The sequence below is a fragment of the Athene cunicularia genome (genome assembly GCF_003259725.1).
Source record: "Athene cunicularia isolate RWA chromosome 2 unlocalized genomic scaffold, athCun1 chr2_part1, whole genome shotgun sequence".
NCBI classification, from domain to species: Eukaryota; Metazoa; Chordata; class Aves; order Strigiformes; family Strigidae; genus Athene; species Athene cunicularia.
In genome coordinates, this window is record NW_020799095.1 from 122,954,708 (window position 1) to 122,972,873 (window position 18,166).

Here is an 18,166-nt window from a genome sequence, read left to right on the forward strand (position 1 = left end):
GACCCAATGAAGAAACCTGAAAAGGGAAAGACATAATGCTGTTAACCTCTTATTCCATTTTTGCATTCCAAAACATAAAAATCAGTAAGAAAAAGTCATGGTCTGTTCCTATTTTAATCCAAAAGACTCCAGTACAGCACATAAAGTAGAAAGGTCTGCAGTATTTTTGCAAGCTGAAATAGAAAATGTAAACAATGAACTTTAAAAACTAAGTTGATTTCAATGTTAAAATTCTCCTGCGTGCAATAAAATATTTATTTCAGGTCTGCTACATTTAGCCTGACACTGTTATTTCCAAGATTACCCTATGAAGCACCTTGAACGTTCCAGGACTTTGATGGTTAAGACACCTCCCTTGTACACCAGAGACTCTAGTTCAGATCCTTGCTCCAAATACAACAACAAAAGAAGCTGAACCCACACCTTCCACCCTCCAGGCAAGTGTGTAACTGTTGGACTATTAATTAGATCTCATTAATTGATATCATTAATTGTTGTATTAATTCATTAGATCTATGCCTTCTGTCCAGATTTCATTAACAAACAAAATTCTGAAGTGTTCATGACTTCCACTAGTTTCCCATGTTCCTGCACATGTGATGGCCACCAGCCTGTCCCTGCTTAACAGTTCCATCTACTGCAATTTCAGTGCACCTGAGTACCAATCACCTGAAACACCAGGGACTCAATTAAGATATTTTCACATTTCTAAAATTTTAAAGCTTATAAGCAATAACAAAAGCCCTGCAGCTGAATGCCTCAGAAGCAACAATTATTATGCCAGTGTTTTCTGAACTGTTACTTATTTTGGATACAGAGCCTCACAAAGATTTTAATTCTTATTCATTGAAATCCTTAAAACTAGGTAAGATGGGATGGGCTTTGTTTCCTTTTGTAGTCAAAGTCAAGTATACTTATCCACGTTACCAGCTCTTTTGCAGACACTTTCAGAGCTCTTATGGAGATACTCATATGCCCTTCTTAATAAGGATTCTGCAGCATGATAAACTTCTGTCTCAAAATCACTAACTGTCCTGGGTTTAGTAGGATACTGTAAAACGTAATGTTATCCTTTACCTTGGCATCTGCAGTAAAGTGGGTAACCTCGGCTTCACTAAGGTTTTAAAACTAAATACATAGCAAGCTTCATTTCCATAGCATTTTTCTACTACAAAATGATAGCTGAAAGTTTTTGGTAAAGAGGATGTACGTAGCAAGAAGAAACTGAAGACCATATTAAATTCCTTATTTCTCCCACACTTTTGTAAACATTATCTGATTAATTCAAGATGACCTTACACAACTGGATACAACAAATAATCTGTGAAAACAATTGGCAAGCTACAAAGACGGATAGATGTTCTCATCAGAAGAGAGGACAGTTGACCCAACAAGTCCTGTCAGGTGGAGAACAGCGGAGGAATTCACCTCTAGGGAACATGCAACTCCATCAGTGCAGTCCTAGACAGAAATCTGGAAGAGGCTTATAAAGAGGCAGGAGAAGGTCAAATGCCTTGACTTGCACTTCTCGGAGAATATGACTTAAGAATCAAACTGTACTGAAGAGACACTAGGTATTTCTACTTCATTCTCAAATTCTGCTAACGCAGCAGCTCAACCTGCACGTCTGAAAACATGCAATAACACAGTATGATCATTTATCTGTTCACAACAAAATACAGGAACAATGAACTATTTTAGAAGACACCCTTGCAAATGAAAATATTTCCTGTCATCTTCAGTATCTTATGCTCCCAGCTAGTGTCACAATTAGTCTTAAGAAGGCATTAAAGATGTTTATTCATTCTCTTTTCCACCTTGTTGGGGAAAAAAAATGTCCATCCCTCCAAGGAGGGAACCTTGCAGTTACAAAAAAAGGGGAGCTCAACTCCATCTTCAGGTGGATTATCTGCATGAAACCACACTAAAAGGCACTTAAATTCTGCACCCTGGCTGCCCAAATTGTAAAATGGAAATGCTAACATAAGGTTTGGGCAGGAGGTTGGACTAGGTGACTTCCTGAAGTCCCTGCTGACCTGAATTTTCTGATAATCCTATTTGATTTGAGACACATAAGCATGAATGAGAAAGGCACTCAGCCATGACAGGATTGATTACTGGTGAAAATTTCAAGTAAGTATCCTAACATTTTCAAGCTTTTAATGCATAGCTTTTACTAGACACACATGGGCAAAAAAAATCCTATCAAAACGCTCATGAACTTTGCCATTTTCACAAGTGCCATTTAAGAGAGCCAGAGGAAAACAATGGACATTCTGTTATGGATGATGTGGCAGAACCTGCTGGTTTATGTTGGTTTTTAGAAAGCAAACAAACCAAAAAACAACAAAACATCCAGTCTGACTACATCTATTTTAAGTGGCACTATAAATTCAGAAGAGTTTTCACTGAATATTATGTGCAAGTGAATTTATCAGGCAGGTTAAGAAAAAAATCTTTGCAGACAGACTGCTGCCAACATAAAATCACAAACAACAAAAAGAAAAAGAACTTGTCAACTTGCAACACAGAATACCCAATTTGTTGTCAGTTTTTCACCATTGATACAAGTGAGTCTGTTTAGCATTACTGGATATGTTTCTTTTACACTAATGTTCAGCATTTCATAGAGGAGTCATTCCCTCTCTCAAAGCAGTGAAGTCCTTTCTCAAAGTTCAAGGTTCTAGACTCTGTATTTCTGAGCCCTTCTCTTTAAATCACTAGCCAGTACAAAATTCTCAGTTTATCCTTCTCTTAGTAGTATTCTACTTCAGTATCAGGAAGTAAAATAATTTAACAAATAAACCTTGAATTTTCTGCTGTGATATATGTCAAGTCTCAGATTAAAGAACATTTTTTTTTCTCAAAATAATTTTCTATAGTTTATAATTAAAAGTGTAACTGCCCAGATGCGAACACTGAAGACATAAATATTTATGTGCTTTCATAACAGATTCTCAAGGAGTAACAAATTAAAAAGCAATCCCAAAATCCCAAAATCCTCATTTTATACAAGTTTGATTTTCCTGCATTGGCCTTTCCTCACTACTTTTTTCTATTGATTAATTTCATAGACCACATTATGTCCCAGCTGTACACCTTTACAGGAATATAACAGAACATAAGATACTACATCCTCACTATGCAGCATTAAGTTGAGCATAAAGTCAATGCAGGTACGGCAGTAAAGAAGAATTGTTAGCAGGTAAACTGATGCTGTGTCTAATTTAGAAGACTACTTCTCAGAGTGAAGCTGGGTCAACAATCTCTTCCTGTTAAGACACTTCCTCTTCTGAGAATACTTCAGTTGCAGCACATTAGAAAAGCAAAACCACTGCAAAAGCAATACAGAGTCCTACACTGCAGATGGTCTCAGTTTCTGCTACTGGTATTTTCAATCCTCTAGCAGATATCTCAAGTAGTGGAGTTGTGATTGACTTTGGACTACTCCGGCACAAACAGCAGTCTTATCAGTTCATTGTAATGCTTACAAAATATTTGCCTCTAATATCCCATTAAAAAAAAAAAAAAAAAAAGGAAAAAAAAAAGCTTAAAACAAAAGACAACAAAAATCCCAACTTTCCTTACCTTGCTGGAGGCACATCAATATTTGAAGAAACAACCTTGCGCTTCTGTTCCAGAAGACAAACAGAGCGAGTGTTTTCCTTTTCATACTCGTGAGCTCTGTTTGGTTTTTTGGTCTCTGCTGTTTTTAAATCTTCCTCCTTTGTGGTGAACAGGAGAAACTGTTGGTCTGGCAGTTTTTGACTGATGTCACTTTTAACATCGTCCTGTTGAAATGCAGGGAAGGTCATTTCACGCTTGATGCTGGCTGCCTGTAAAATTAAAAGCAATTATTAAATTTTCATCTAATTCTCATAAAATGTAGGGGGGGGGGGACGGGGGACACCCAATACCCACAGGCATTTACTCCTAATTAGTTCTTTGAATCATAGAACACCATTTCTTTGCCCTTCATAAATTCTGAAACTGACATTAATTTCTCAAGTGTTGAAGACTATCCAGGAAAATAAGCAATTCCTGTCCATTTGATAAAGCAATCCATTACCTCTTAATGCTAAATCAAAAAGGTATTTTGGAGTATCAGAAACCTCAGTATACACAACATATATTTAACATCCACACATCTGTATTGTGTAACTATGCAAAAGAAATCCTAGCTGCCTTCCTCCTAAAATTCCAGGAAAAACAGACAGAATTTATCCAGATTTCAAAAGGCAACCAAGAAATTAAAGTGCTCCCAACACCCACTTACTGCGTTCTTTAACAGTTGTATTTCTAAAGGGGGTTTCTCAACGAGCCTAAAAATAATTCATTATGATCCAACTCAGCTGCCAGAAGACAAAGGGGAGAAAGTAATACTGGCAGGATCTCTGCAAGAAGCCCAGACAGCTCCATCACCGATGGCCAGCGGTGAGGAGCATGGACAAATGCAGAAGCTGTGTCAGGTTGTCTCTTTGGCTGCCAATGCTCCCCAGGTCTTCAGGCCTGCTGCTTCCTATAAGCAAAGACTTCCCAAGCAAATAGGTATCCTTAACAAATATGCTACCTCTACGGCATACAGTGTGTTTGTGTTTATAAAGCAAACTACTGCAAGGTTACAGTGTAGAGCATGGAAAGTCAACAGAACCATGCCACTCTGTCATCCCAGTAAGCAAAACAAAGCCCATGATCTTCATTTTCCTCTGAAATATCATTCCCTGGCTACCTAGGCTTCCTCAGCTTCACAGTGCTGACCTATCACCTGCTGTTGCAAGCCTCTGGACCTCGCTCGACTGAGCTCCTCCAGACCCTCAGGCTAGCTTCCTTGTGTCCCTGTGAACAGGTAAAGAGACAAAACCTGCCAAAGAGACAAAACCTGCCAGAAGCATCTGCTAATAGAGTTATTTCTAGACATCTATGCTTTTAACATCAGGAGCTTCAACTGCTAACTTGCCAGAAGTCCACGAGATGCACTAGGGCAGCAACCCCTCTACTCAGCCCAAAAAGCCAAGCAAATTACATCCCAACAAAATAGCTGTTTGTCCTGCTGAGCAGAGGTACTTCCACACTACAAGCACCACCTCAGAGAAATCCAGAAGCCTTCAAGGACTTGCAAACTGCATTCTTAGATACTTGTAAATTATTGCTGATCTTTGGAGTGAAGAAATCCAGGATGTGTCACCCTCAGATAGTAACAACACCAATAAGCTGAAATTCCTACATAAACTCTTCCAGTTTACTCCTCCTCCTTTTCATCATCCAAAAAAATTAATTAATGTATATGTGTATATATTTATGCATAAAAATAAAGAAAAATATATTCCTCACCCCACAAATCTCCCCATTTATAGCTTTCAAACCTTGGCAGGTAAAAAAGTTCTGCAAACTATTTTCAGTTCACAGGAAAGACAATCTTGCCAAGGTAATTTTGTTTTGTTCTGTAAAGTACATGTCATGACTAACACATAAATACTTAAGATCAATGATTTAATTGTCTCATTCTAGTGTTTCCATGGAAAGGCTTTCAGTAGTTGCTTCAAGAACAAAACTAGAATTGTTACTTTATGAATGTAAAAAGTAGGAAGAATCAGTCTTTTTACACTTCTTCACACACAAACAGATGACACATTACCAAGAAAATCTGCATGGAAGACAAAACAGTCAGCATATGATCACACAGAATTAGGAGAAGACATATAAATAATACAAATTTAATTCAGATTTAATATTTTTTTAAATGTAGATTTACAGTAAGCCCTTTTGTGATGGTCTGAAGATCTTAACACATGCTGAGTTGCCTTCAATTTTCATCAAAATTAATTTAGAAATCATGCACTAAAGAAAAAAAAAAAAAAAAGCCTGAAAACAGCCAGGTTCCAATATCCAGTCCCTAGAAATGATACAATTCCAAACGAAGATACATGTAAGACTTGAATTCCACTTCGTCCGTTGCCATATGGTCTTCCATTGCATGACCACATCTCTTTTCCTCACTCCCTAAGATCTCCACCTTATCCGGTGCAGAGGACAGTGCTGCGCAGGGGAAGAGCACCTACACTTGCTGTGGGTGGCAGAGTGCTGGTGCGTGGCAAGGTGCTGATGCACACACCTATGAGGCAGGGCCCAGCAGTTTCCTCCTTGCTCTGCATAACCCTTAGTGGAGACAGCACTGAGAGCATGGGAGGGGGGAAACTTCCTTTCTTCCCTACTCTTCAATGCCAGACTGAATATAGTATTCATCGAGATGATTTTTTTTTAACCCAATAAATCCATGATTTCACCAAAGGGGGAAAAAAAAAATTTCCTCAATTTATGGAACTGTAACATTTTAATCAGTTCCAGCAAACATACTATGCCATACATTATTAAGTTTTCTTTACAGACCTAAACAGTGATGACAAAAGGTTGCAGACGCAGACTACAGCTGTACAAATAAATCCTAAAATGTAAAGAGCACAATACCTGTACAGTGATACCAGATAATCTATTCATATATATCAAAATTACTCACATCCAGTTCAAATACATTCAAGTAACAGCTTAGTTTTCATGTGTCAGTGGCATAATTAATAGCCAGCCCCACACAAGTGTATGAAAGTGAGGAATGACAAAAACCACAGAAGCAAGGTCTTAGGTTGCAGAGCTGCTGCCAAGCAGTTCAGGTCCTTTGGCTAAACAGCCAGGAACAGCAAAAGACCAATCCTTAGACTAACCCTCTCCCTCTCCTTCAGTTTTCAGAAGATATTTGGAAATATTAACCTCTTTCTAAACCTTCCCTTGAGAGCAACTGCAGATAAAGAATGTTTTCTGCTTAAAAAGCAGGTGATCACGAGGGAAAGCCAAGAGTTTCCGTCAGTGGCCACTCTCCATCAGCTTTCTCCAGCTTCATAGGCAATTTTTCTATTTTAATTCATCCATGTCTACAGGAGCCATTTCCACTTGAGACACCTGACCTATCTGGAAAGGTAAAGGGTCTTTTGCTGGAAATCCAACCCTACACAAGGAGCTGTTGATGTGGGGAGCGTCAAGAGCCACAGTCACTTGACTGATCAGGTTCCTTGCTCCGTGGCAAATGCATCAACTGACTAATAGGATCCCTCTGCTTTCAAGCTCTGCTTCACCACCACTCACAGTTCAGAGATAACACAGACAACTTCCAATATCTTTCTAGATAAGTTAACTGTTTTGTCACATCTTACCAGGAACTTTTTTTTTTTTTTGGTCAAAGATCCTTCATATTCTTTTAGCCACTTTGAGGCTTGTGGTGGTCCTCTAAGTCCATAACATATTTCAGTAAAAATTTCATGGAAGGTCTAGTCCAAGCAGATGCAGCCTGTTTCACAGCCAGCCACGTGTTAACACTGTAACATCAATTTATTTCACCTTACTTCCAATACTTCGCTTTTCTCTCTCCTTAGCTATTCTCAAACTCCATGATTATGTTGTTCCCTAATGGTTTGGCTTTTCTCATCAATATACCCCCATATTTGCCATCTTACTGCTTTCAGTATCAACTGCTGATAAAAATTTACACAGGTTTTTTTCCATACACTTGATTAATCATCACTCATACAAGCCATTTTATAATAGCCCGTTTTTCTGTGCAATTCATTGCATATGTTCACCCTTAAGCCATTAGCAACCTTCAACTGAGTCCTTTGCAGCCTCGCCTCGGGCAACTAACATCGCTTGGAAGTTCAGTCACAGAATCAGGAGATATAAACCATCTGCAAATTTTAGAAACTAGCTTTGTTTCTGTCTGCAGCTACCTGCACCTGCCTTTGACAACTTCCCTCCCATTACCACTGTGCAAGGGAAACTTTTCATATGCAGCTGCTTGGCTCAATATTACCTGAATCTTCCTTGCTGGAGCTCAGCCTTGGCACTGTCCCATGCCTGGGGTCTATTCTGCCTTTTATTCCTTCCACTGCTTCTCAGCAAGCACTGGCCTTCCCACTCCCTCTCCTCTGAGTTTTTAACACATAATAGCAACACCGTTTGAACGGACTTCTTCAAAGGCACAAGTGGTCTTCCCTTGCTCATGCTGAAATATTCTCACTCGCCAAGCGCAGCAGCATGGTGCTGTGGCAGTCCTACTCTTGCAGACAGAGAGAGGCTCCACTTCAACCAGGGATTTTTCTGCAATCAGGAAGACTGAATTCAACTTGGCAATCAAGACTGGAGGACCAATTCAATGTGGTAATCTTCCTGCAAAAACTGAAAGTCATTTCTCGCTATGGTTTCTAAGCAGAAACCTTATTAAACATAAAAAAGGAAAGTGTTTAGTTTCTGTTTTGAAGTTGTCAAGACAATGGTATATATTTAGTTTGAGGGTTTTGCTTTAAAGTTCTTGCTTGATTCACTGTTACTATTCAAGTGATGTTAGTTACAGCTAAATGATTACCACAGTTAATATTTTCAGCAGTATATTAATAATTTTTCATTGCAAAAGCCATCTTAACCTGCCTATAGAAACTCGGTGTTATTTGATGCTATCTTGTCGTAACCAAGTTGCTAGTCCTGAACTCCACATACCCCAATCTAGACCACAGGTTGCAATGGAAATCCTGCCCAAATTAAAGCATGAGCAACATCAACACAAGTTTTGAGGCATTTCAAGAAATTTTTCTTTGTTCTTTACCGAGAATGTGCAGACTGCAATTTTTCAATAGTTTAGGCCTTAACTTATCTGCAGTCAATTTTTGTTACGCCCAAAAGCACATCTTGAAAAGATGTTCACATTGCAGTCAAACTTCATTCTTTTCCAATTTCAGTTAAACTTCAGCTTGGATTTTGCTCTGAAAAGCAAAAAAAATATTGATCAAACAGACAGATCAAGTATTGAACCACCTAGTCAAAGGATCAGTAAACACTAGAATAAGCAGACCTATCATATTTATATGCAAATGCAGAGACTTACATCTGACAGACTATATATGTCATCTCTTGAGTACAACCTGTCTGGGCTTTAGCATCTTCCCTTTTTGTGCACTGCTGCTTAAAAACTTATTTTCAAATAGTTTATTAGCATTTAACAGGCATTAAGATGTCTGGTTTTCCTATACAATAAAAAGTATTAAACTCCCAAGAATATTAGCAACATTCACCTCTGTGTGACCAAATATAGAGAAATATGCCTTCAAATGTAAAAACTGACTCCCACCTACATTCTTTCAAATTTCCTCTTTTTTTATGCAGCACCTTTGGATCCAGGTGGGCACACCAGGAGCACAGACCTCATTTTTAACAAGCTTTGTAATGGTCTACACAAAACAGGTGGCAATAGAAAAAAAAAAATTAAAATAATTACCATGACAAATACCATGCCTACTATGCTAACAGTTTTATAAAGAACTCAGGGGTTGATTTACTGATGAGAAGCCAGGCAGCAGGCACTAGATGTGATGGAAGTGCACAAGCAGAAAGCAGCTGCCGAGCACAGAGCATCGCTCACCCAAGCGGCACTGCCTCCAACCCTGTGACTCAATGTAGCATCTTCAACGAAGCTGCATCGATTTATGCCAGCTGAAGAAGATCTGGCCACACGCGTGATCGCGGCTGCCTGCCAAGAAGCAGGCCAGCAAAGAGAGGCTCAGCAGAGCGAGGCTTGTGTTATGCTGTAAGGCAGCAGGATGGGCAGCGACAGCCCAGTAGGCTCCTCTCATCTTCTGAGGGGACACTGGCTAACTCCTATTCCTCCTCACATTGTCTACTGGGATTCTGGAAGGACTCAGATGTCTGAGAAAGTCTCCTCTGCGCACAGTTTGAATCCTAGTGGCCTGGGTAAATTAAATAATCTTGCAACTATGACCTATTATTTGCCATTATGTTTTGTTCATACAGATAAAAGAGTTCATTTTATAACAGAAAAAAAGCACCTCTAAAAGACACAAAAAATATTTTACAAGGGTGGAGGGAAGTATCTGTAGAGAAGTTAACTGCATCCAAAACACCCTGTAAAAAGACCCACGCTAGTGGGAATATGCTTTGGGAAACTAGCTGCTTAAAAATCCTCTCCTTATCTTATTATTATCCTGATGCCCTTGCCATGTTTCCATTTTTGTACAAACTTCCTTTTCTCCCTCAACCTGTAAAATTATACTTCCTTTGCTTCAGCTACAGGCTCCCGTAACCAGACTCAACCACAGTGACACTTCATTCCAAAACCAACAAGATACCTCACAAGCCACACTGGCTGCTTTCCAGATCAGGGGGAGGCAGGAGACGGGGGGGAACACGCTAATTGAAAAACACCTACCAAAAACCCCCACTTCAACAACAGCCACCCAACACGCTGCTCCAATTCTGGATAAATTTGCATTGTCAACAGATAAATAGTTTTAAATTAACTGTGAGGCCTAAGCCTAGGTACAATATTAACACTATATAGCTGTTAAAGAAGACACAGTTCGGGATGAGGATTTTTTTTATTTCCATCTGATTTACCATACAGTCAGTTGTTCTAATTCCATACAAAAACTCTTCTGATTAAACACCAATTAAAAAAACAACTAATAGCTACAAGATGGTTTAGCACCAGCCAACCTGCCATAACACTGTTGGTTTTTATAAACATTTTTTTCATACTGACTTTGTGACCATCTCTTTCCATTTTCTGAAATAGATGTAAGCATGCTAAGTGTTAGGGACTGCCAATAAAACTTCCATCTGGTAAGGAAACAAAAGTCACGGGATTTTTTTTTAAACAAGGCTTTAGCAACATTTTTGATCCACTACAGAACAAACAGGCAGCTCAATGGGGCAAGTGAAAAAAGGAATCAATATATTTCAGCCTAATATATTAATGAAAAACAGTAATGAAATGTATATATTTAATGTAATACACATTTTAAAAGTTCAGCCAAAACAAGAGCTCAATAACTGCAAAACTCTTTTCAGGCTAGCCTGAACAGCTAGGCTATGCTCTTGGGACAGGGATAAGCCACTGAACAAGAAAGAAATCAAGAGTAAAGTTCACAGCAAAATACAACAAGCAGCAATAAGAAACACCGAACTTATTACCAAGATAACATTATGGAAGTAAAAAATATTTAAATTAAATCCCCAGAAAGACAAAGGTTTTGGTTTATTTTTACTACTTCGTATAGTATTTCCAGTTCAAATTCCCATAACAGAGGTTTTTTATGTAAAAATGCTATGATTTTTGCCATCCCAAACCAGCATCCCCACTGGAAGGAAAGAATGCATTGTATTTCCATTTCACCAGAAATCTCTATTCACACCAGAATACAAAGAGATAAGACAGATTCTCATAATGATGCTTGGAAATAATCTGCCCTGAATTTCAATGTATTATTACATTTTCGAGTATACTTTGCATTTAATTACTCGCTTCACTAGTGGTTGCTCATTACACATAAACCATGTCAATCTAATCACTCTAAGCATTTGTAAACTGCTGTTCTCTAACAATACGGAAGATAATGCATTTTAAGGTCACTGTAAGTGTTCTTTAAAATATGTAGTATGCATTAATGTATAGTAATGTAGTATGCGCTTTCAATCAGGCTAGGACAAAGTCCTTATCTTCATCATTTGACTGAAAATACAAAACCACCTATAGAATATATTTTCTAGATATTGAAATACAAATCTAAACATTCATGTTGCCTGGATTCACAATATTGTATTAGGCAGCAGGAACTGGAGTGAGCAAGAAGTTTCTACCCTTTCATCGTCATGTGTATGTCAGCGCTTATCTGGCTAAATATAACTCATCTACAAAAACTGTGTACCCCAGCGCCAGTCTAAGGTGTTTCTGAATTATACATTATTTATCCAGATGAATGACAGAAACTTTCACTGCCACATTTGAAATTCAGTACCCATCCAGGTACTTGCTGTACCTGAAATAAAACAACGACCAACTTGTGACAGCTGAAATTCTGCACTAACTGGCCCAAGAAGCATAGATGTTATTAAAACAGAGAGGTGTTACTAAGATTACAGGGGGAGACAGCGAGGAACACTGGGAATCCACAGCTCTTCTCATACACCATTTTCCGGTCTAAACAAAAAAGATTCAGAGATATTCGAGCCTTTTTCTCTCCACCACATAAACAAAGGGATGAAGATGTGAAAGTATGGCAGCTTTCTTTCCCATCCCCTATGTAGCCACAGTAAGTTCCTTACAGAAAGGTACATGACATGACTTCTAAAATAAGCAGACACCAATTAGTAACAATTACCAAATATTAATACTAATTATTGAATGTGTGCATCTTCAAAATTTGCTTGCGATGTTTAAGTTTCAAAGAAGTAACTCCGTGCTCTCTATTCTATTCTCTCTATACGCTGCACATGCAAGTGTATGACTTGAAGTCACAGCTCTGTGAACTTGGCTAGTTGGGTTCAACTGGGCAATGGCCCCCAGGCATGGCATCTCTAAAAGGATCTCAGCATTCAGCCCTGTCTTTTCTTAAATAAAACAAGACCCTAAGAAGCACATTGCCTCTAAACATCTAAAAATCAAGAAGCTAATTTGAAAACCCTTAAACAGAAGGAAAATGGACAACTACAGTTGCAAAACACAGGTTCATTTTTTCATTTAGCTGTTCCTGCACTTCAAACTTTGCTAAACATGCTCACCATCAAGTGCTCAGGTACTCCACCAGGCTAAAAAGGACTTGGCTGGCCAGGAATGGGCAGCTATAATTGCCTTCCCAATTATTGGTTTCACAAACAGGGAGTTTAAAATGAACTAAACCAATTATCACATTTTCTCACAGCAATGTACGTGCCTGGCTGCGCAAGCGGAAAGGGTGCCTGCCACGTAGTAGGTTCCCCTTCACCTCTCCTGCGGCAAAAGCAACGTGAGCATTGCCCAGTGCTGCTGGGGCAAGTTGTGGACACACACAGGACAGGAGAGGACTGGAAATGTGTGCCCTGGGCTGGCCAAGGAGCACAGAAGGACAGAAGAGGAGGATACACATGGGTCTTGCTGGCCACCTCTGGGGAAGTTTGAAAAGCTGGAATTGAGTGACAAAAATGAGCGTGCTAATGTGGGGGTGGCAGGGAAGTTCAAACAAACTTTTTTGTTCTTACTTCTATTATGCTACTGGTTGTAATTACAAGCTGTAATTAGTGTAATAAAATCAAGTGCTCCTGCTACATTGGCTGAAGCTCTGAAACCTCACGGAGGTATTTTCCATGGTACGCTTACCAACATCTATTTTCTCTGAAATAGCAATTTTTCCTACTTGTAAAAGATGCATAGAGCCTAGAAATCCTAGAAGCCAGTGGGACGCTACCTACTGTCTTTGCTGCCCCTAGTTTTGATTCTGTCTACATTAAGAAGTTGTACAAAACAGCTTAAGTTTCAAGTAGCTTATACACAGCCTTGTGTATAGATTACCTTATGGACAGAAATATCAATCTGGCCTGTATTTCCCAAATTTTTCATGCAAATAAAATATCTAATTTCAACTATTTCAAGACCATTGCTGAAGATGTATAAGAAGCTCCACTTGCTTCTCTTTTCATTTGCTGGTGGTTTAGGATCAGTAACGATGGCAGCAATCCAAAGCAGAAGGGAGAAATACCATCACTTCTCCTATCATCTCGTTCAGGATCAAGCAAGCAGAGCTCCCAAAAAGCAGACCATACAAGACGCAGTGGAGAGCTCCACAGCTTCGAAGATTTTGGAAATGCTGCCTCACTGCTCCTCAGTAAGAAACCTTGATTGGTTCATCTGCATTTGAAAGCCCTCCTCCTCTTGTCTGGATAGAGATATATAGCAGAGTATGCCTAGTGAAAAGAAAGATAGATTAGCTTTATTTGCAAGATCTCTTGCAAATAAATAACAGAAAGCTGTGAGATTTTTAAGGTCAGAAGCAATTGTCTGACTTTAGAAGCAGCCAACCAAGATGAGATGCTGAAGATTCTAGATCACTTTAAAAGGTATGGAAATGTAATCTATTTGCCTTAACATCCTGGGAATAAAGAGACTTTGCTCCTTTTTTTGTTTGTTTGCTTATGAGATTTCAGAGAAATTAAACGAAAGTAGTTCACAGATATATTCAAGTGTTACAACTTCTGAATGAAATAGGTGCTGTGAATGAAAGCTTCAAGGAGCAGTGCTGATCCCTGAAGCTGAGAGCCTGGAGGAGATGATATAAGATCAGAATTAAGGGCACATCCTTATCTCCTTTAACTGACCTTGAGGCTAGAAGTAGAAAGATGGTCCTTCAGAGGAGTTGAACAAGCAAGGAGCATTGCCCCCATTTAAGAGATTCTCCCAAATCTATGTTTGGTTCTAGACAAAAGCATTCAGCAGTTCTCCTGTTCAGAGTGGGAGAGGTGCCAAAAACGAAATTTATTTTTGGGTCTGACTACGCAGAGTAGTATCACAGAGTTTCATTTCATTATCCCTGGAAGCAATTGAGTAACACTAGTAGAAAACTGCAGAGTCCAAACGTGACCTCCTCTTCCTCAGCCACTCCAGAAACCAGCCCTCTATCAAACCCCTAGATGTATGCAACCATGTCTTATGGGAGAAGAGTCTTCACAAAGAACCTGAAGAACAATCCAGCTCAAAGTCAAGCACAGCCCAACCAGCCAAGTGGCTGCTGGAGGAAGGCTTGCTCCCTTTCTTGACTTCCCTGTCCTCCCTATGAATGCCCGAGCTGTGATAGCCCATCTTTTCCTCTGCACTATTAAGGTGCTTGATGAAGTCCTTCCGTGAGTCACCTTAACTTACTGAAGTAGCAGAGTCCACAGACTCTCTGCTGCATATGTTTCCTACTGTTTCAGTAGCCCACAAAAGCACACAACGAATTCTGGCGCAAGCGCATGGTACCTTGTGCATGGCTGGAAGCTGGAGGAAGGACAGAGAGGAATGCTTTACCCTTTTTGGAACTGGTGAAACATTAAATCCTCTCACCATGGCTCCACAAACACCATCTGGTTTTACTCAGTGCCCGGGCACAAAGCACGCTGTGCTGCAAAGGCTACTGCTCCAGCGGAGACCTATTAGCACAGAAAGAGAAACACCTGCAAGACTAACCACTTCTGCCCTGAGAAAGGACAATTGTCTAGAACAGTGGTGGCCATGCCTGTTGAAGCAAAGTATCACTGTAAAACCTTAGCAACCACCAGTCACCCTTATCAATTTTTCCACTTTTTCCATATAGCTTTGCAAGCCAGATGAGGACCACCTTCCATGGCCTTATGAACCACAGGCTACAGAGGAACCATCACTAACCGAGACCTAAGAGCAGCAAGAACTGCATTACAGTGTTCTCTTTAGAAGTATTTTAAAGTAGAATCAGATTTTGTTCCTTTGGCAGTAGTTACATTTGTCACAATTACATTTTAAAAAGAGACTTATTGAGAAGTATGAGAACCAAGGCACCTTTGATCTAGAGAGACCCACCATTTCAAAGGGATAGGCATTATAAATAAAAGATCAGATTGGTTCAAATGTTTAACTTGCCATCTTTACAAACTGTTGTAGAAGGCAATTGTACAATTTGTTCTCTATGTCAGTAAGATGCAGGCATTAGCCACTTTATCTGTTGAAGCAGAAAAAAAAATTAAGTAACCATCCAGTCTTAGGAGTGCTGGTCATAATTGTGCTGCCCACCTAAAGTTCAAGTAACCTTCTATACACTATGTTTAAAAAATACATTAAAGATGGTAAAATGATGAGCTATATAATTTCACACTTCCATATCTAACCACTGAGGCATTTTACCTTCCCTCTGATACTGTGTCCAGTGATCATAATGATCTTCTGTAATCTGAAGCAATACTTAAAAATTATTAGGACAGCTGTGGAAAGGTTTTAGAGGACTAATGGATTCACCCTTGTGGTTACATAATTGGGCTGAAATCCCTAATCTGCTTGAACTAGCAGGACTTTTCTATCAACTTCATCTGGGACAGGATTTCATGGAAATGTGATTCTTTATGTTTTGCAAAAACACCAATAAAAAGATCTGTATTTTTATCCAAAGTTCAAGCAACAGAAGTTGTTCAGTTTCCTGTCTTCATTAGTTTTGTTGTCAAACAACAAATACCACCCACACATGTACTTTTTAATACGAGACAAATGTCATTGCAATCATCATTCAGGACTGGAAAGTTTGGCAAGGTGCCAGAGCAGTGAAAGTGATCCCATCACAGACTGTTCAGCAACAACAACATCAAACTCCTACCTGCTTTGTTCAGCAACATGCTACAGTGAAAAACATCAACACACGTTTGTGAAAGTGAACACCATAGCTGCTAATGAATGATCTATTTATTCACTTTGTATTTCCTGTTCAATTTTCACAAATAAAGAAAAACACTAGTAAGAGTTTCTCTCTTAGCCCACCACCCCTCTGTAGTCCTTGGGCTAGCCTCAAGCAGCAGGAATGGTCAAGCTGTTCACTATTTTTAGAAATAAATAATTCAATAGATCATTTGAAAGTATTACAAGGCCAATGGGCACTCATTCTGAGGGGAAAAAATTAAAAAAGCATCACTGCTCAATCCACAGCATTACTTACAAAGGACACCAGCCAGGACCGGCATGCTCCCTACTGCCCAAGCAGCAAAGCTCTCATCTTTGAGATGGCCATGCGGCACAGTTTGAGGCACTCATTTATCTCACAGTCTGCTAAGATCTCTCTGGTGCTTTCCTATCTCTGTAATTTCTAATCTAGCAGCTGGGAAAACACAGAATAGGACTCGAGGGTTCAAAGCTGAACTGTTAGGCCTCTCTGTAACTTTGGGTCAGAAGCAAGGTTGAAGGAGCACAGGGTCAGGAAGGTTCAGATGGTTCATGCATCCACACTTGTCATAGGACACTTTACAAATGTTAACCACCAAAGACCATGAAAAGCACCTTCTCTACATTTAGTTTTCAGATGCAAAAAAAGTTACTTCTATCTTCAAGAAGAAGAACCCAGAGAACTACAGACTGATGAGCCTCACCTTGATTCCCAGGAACTTGAGGGAGCAGCTACTCCTGGAAACCATTTCTAAGCATACGAAGGACAAGAAAATCATTGTGAGTAGTCAGCATGAAGGGAAGTCATCCTCGGCCAGCCTGATGAACTTCTAGGATGAAATGACTATCCAGGTAGATGAGCAGTGGATATTCTCTAGATAGACTTCAGGAAGGCTTTTGATGCCAACTCCCATAACATTCTCATAGACAAGCTGTTGATGTACAGGCTGAATGAGCAGACAGTGAGGTGGGCAGGAAACTGGCTGAATGGATGTGCCCTGAGGGTGATGATCAGCACCACAAAGTCTAGCTAGAGGTCAGTAAATGGTGGTGTACCCAGGGGTCAACATTGGATCCAGTCCTGTTCAAGATCTTAATTACTGATCTGGACAATGGGCAGAATGCATCCTCAACAAGTGTGCAGATAACAAAGAACTGGGAGGAGTGGCTGACAGACCATACTGCCATCCAGAGAGCTCCACAGGCTAGAGAAATGAGCCAGCAGGAACCTCATGAAGTTCCCCAGGGAGAAATGTCAAGTCCTGCACCTGAGGAGGAAGAACCCCAGGCACCAGTACATGCTGGGGGCTGCCCAGCTGGAAAGCAGCTTTGCAGAAAAGGTGCAGGGGTCCTGGTAGACACCAAGTTGAACATGAGCCAGAAATTTTCACTTGTGGCAAAGAAATTGCTCCTCCATTCAGCACTGGTGAGGCCACATCGGGAGTGCTGGGTTCAGTTCTGGAATCACCAGCACAGGAGAGACATACCGGACAGAGTCCAGCAAAGGGCCACCAGGATGCTGAAGGCACTGGAGCATCTCTCCTATGAGGAAAGGCTGTGAGAGCTGGAACTGTTCAGCCTGGAGAAGAGAAGGCTCAGGGGGGATCTTATTCATGTCTCTAAGTACCTGAAGGGAAGGTGCAAAGGAGACACAACCAGGCTCTTTTCACTGTTGCCCAGTGTCAGGACCAGAGGCAACAGGCACAAACGGAAACAGAGGAGGTTCCCTCTGAACAACAGGCAACACATTTTCGCTGTGAGGGTGACCAAGCACTGACACAGGTTGCCCAGGAAGACTGTGGAGTCTCCGTCCTTGGAGATATTCAGAAGCCATCTGGACATGGTCCTGGGCAGCCAGCTTTAGGTGGCCTTGCCTGAGAAGGAGACGTGGACAAGATGACCTCCAGAGATCCCTTCCCAACTCAA

General features: G+C 40.1%; 1 protein-coding gene across 1 annotated transcript in view; it reads right to left on the bottom strand.

Moving 5' to 3' along the window:
* ZNF704 (zinc finger protein 704) overlaps window positions 1–3,836 on the bottom strand; it is a 69,333-nt gene extending 65,497 nt beyond the window's left edge. The window contains exon 1 of the mRNA XM_026843547.1: window positions 3,589–3,836. Coding sequence (XP_026699348.1) covers window positions 3,589–3,815 — 227 coding nt within the window. The 5' untranslated portion in view covers window positions 3,816–3,836. The remainder of the gene's footprint in view (window positions 1–3,588) is intronic.
* Between the last annotated feature and the right edge of the window lie 14,330 nt (window positions 3,837–18,166).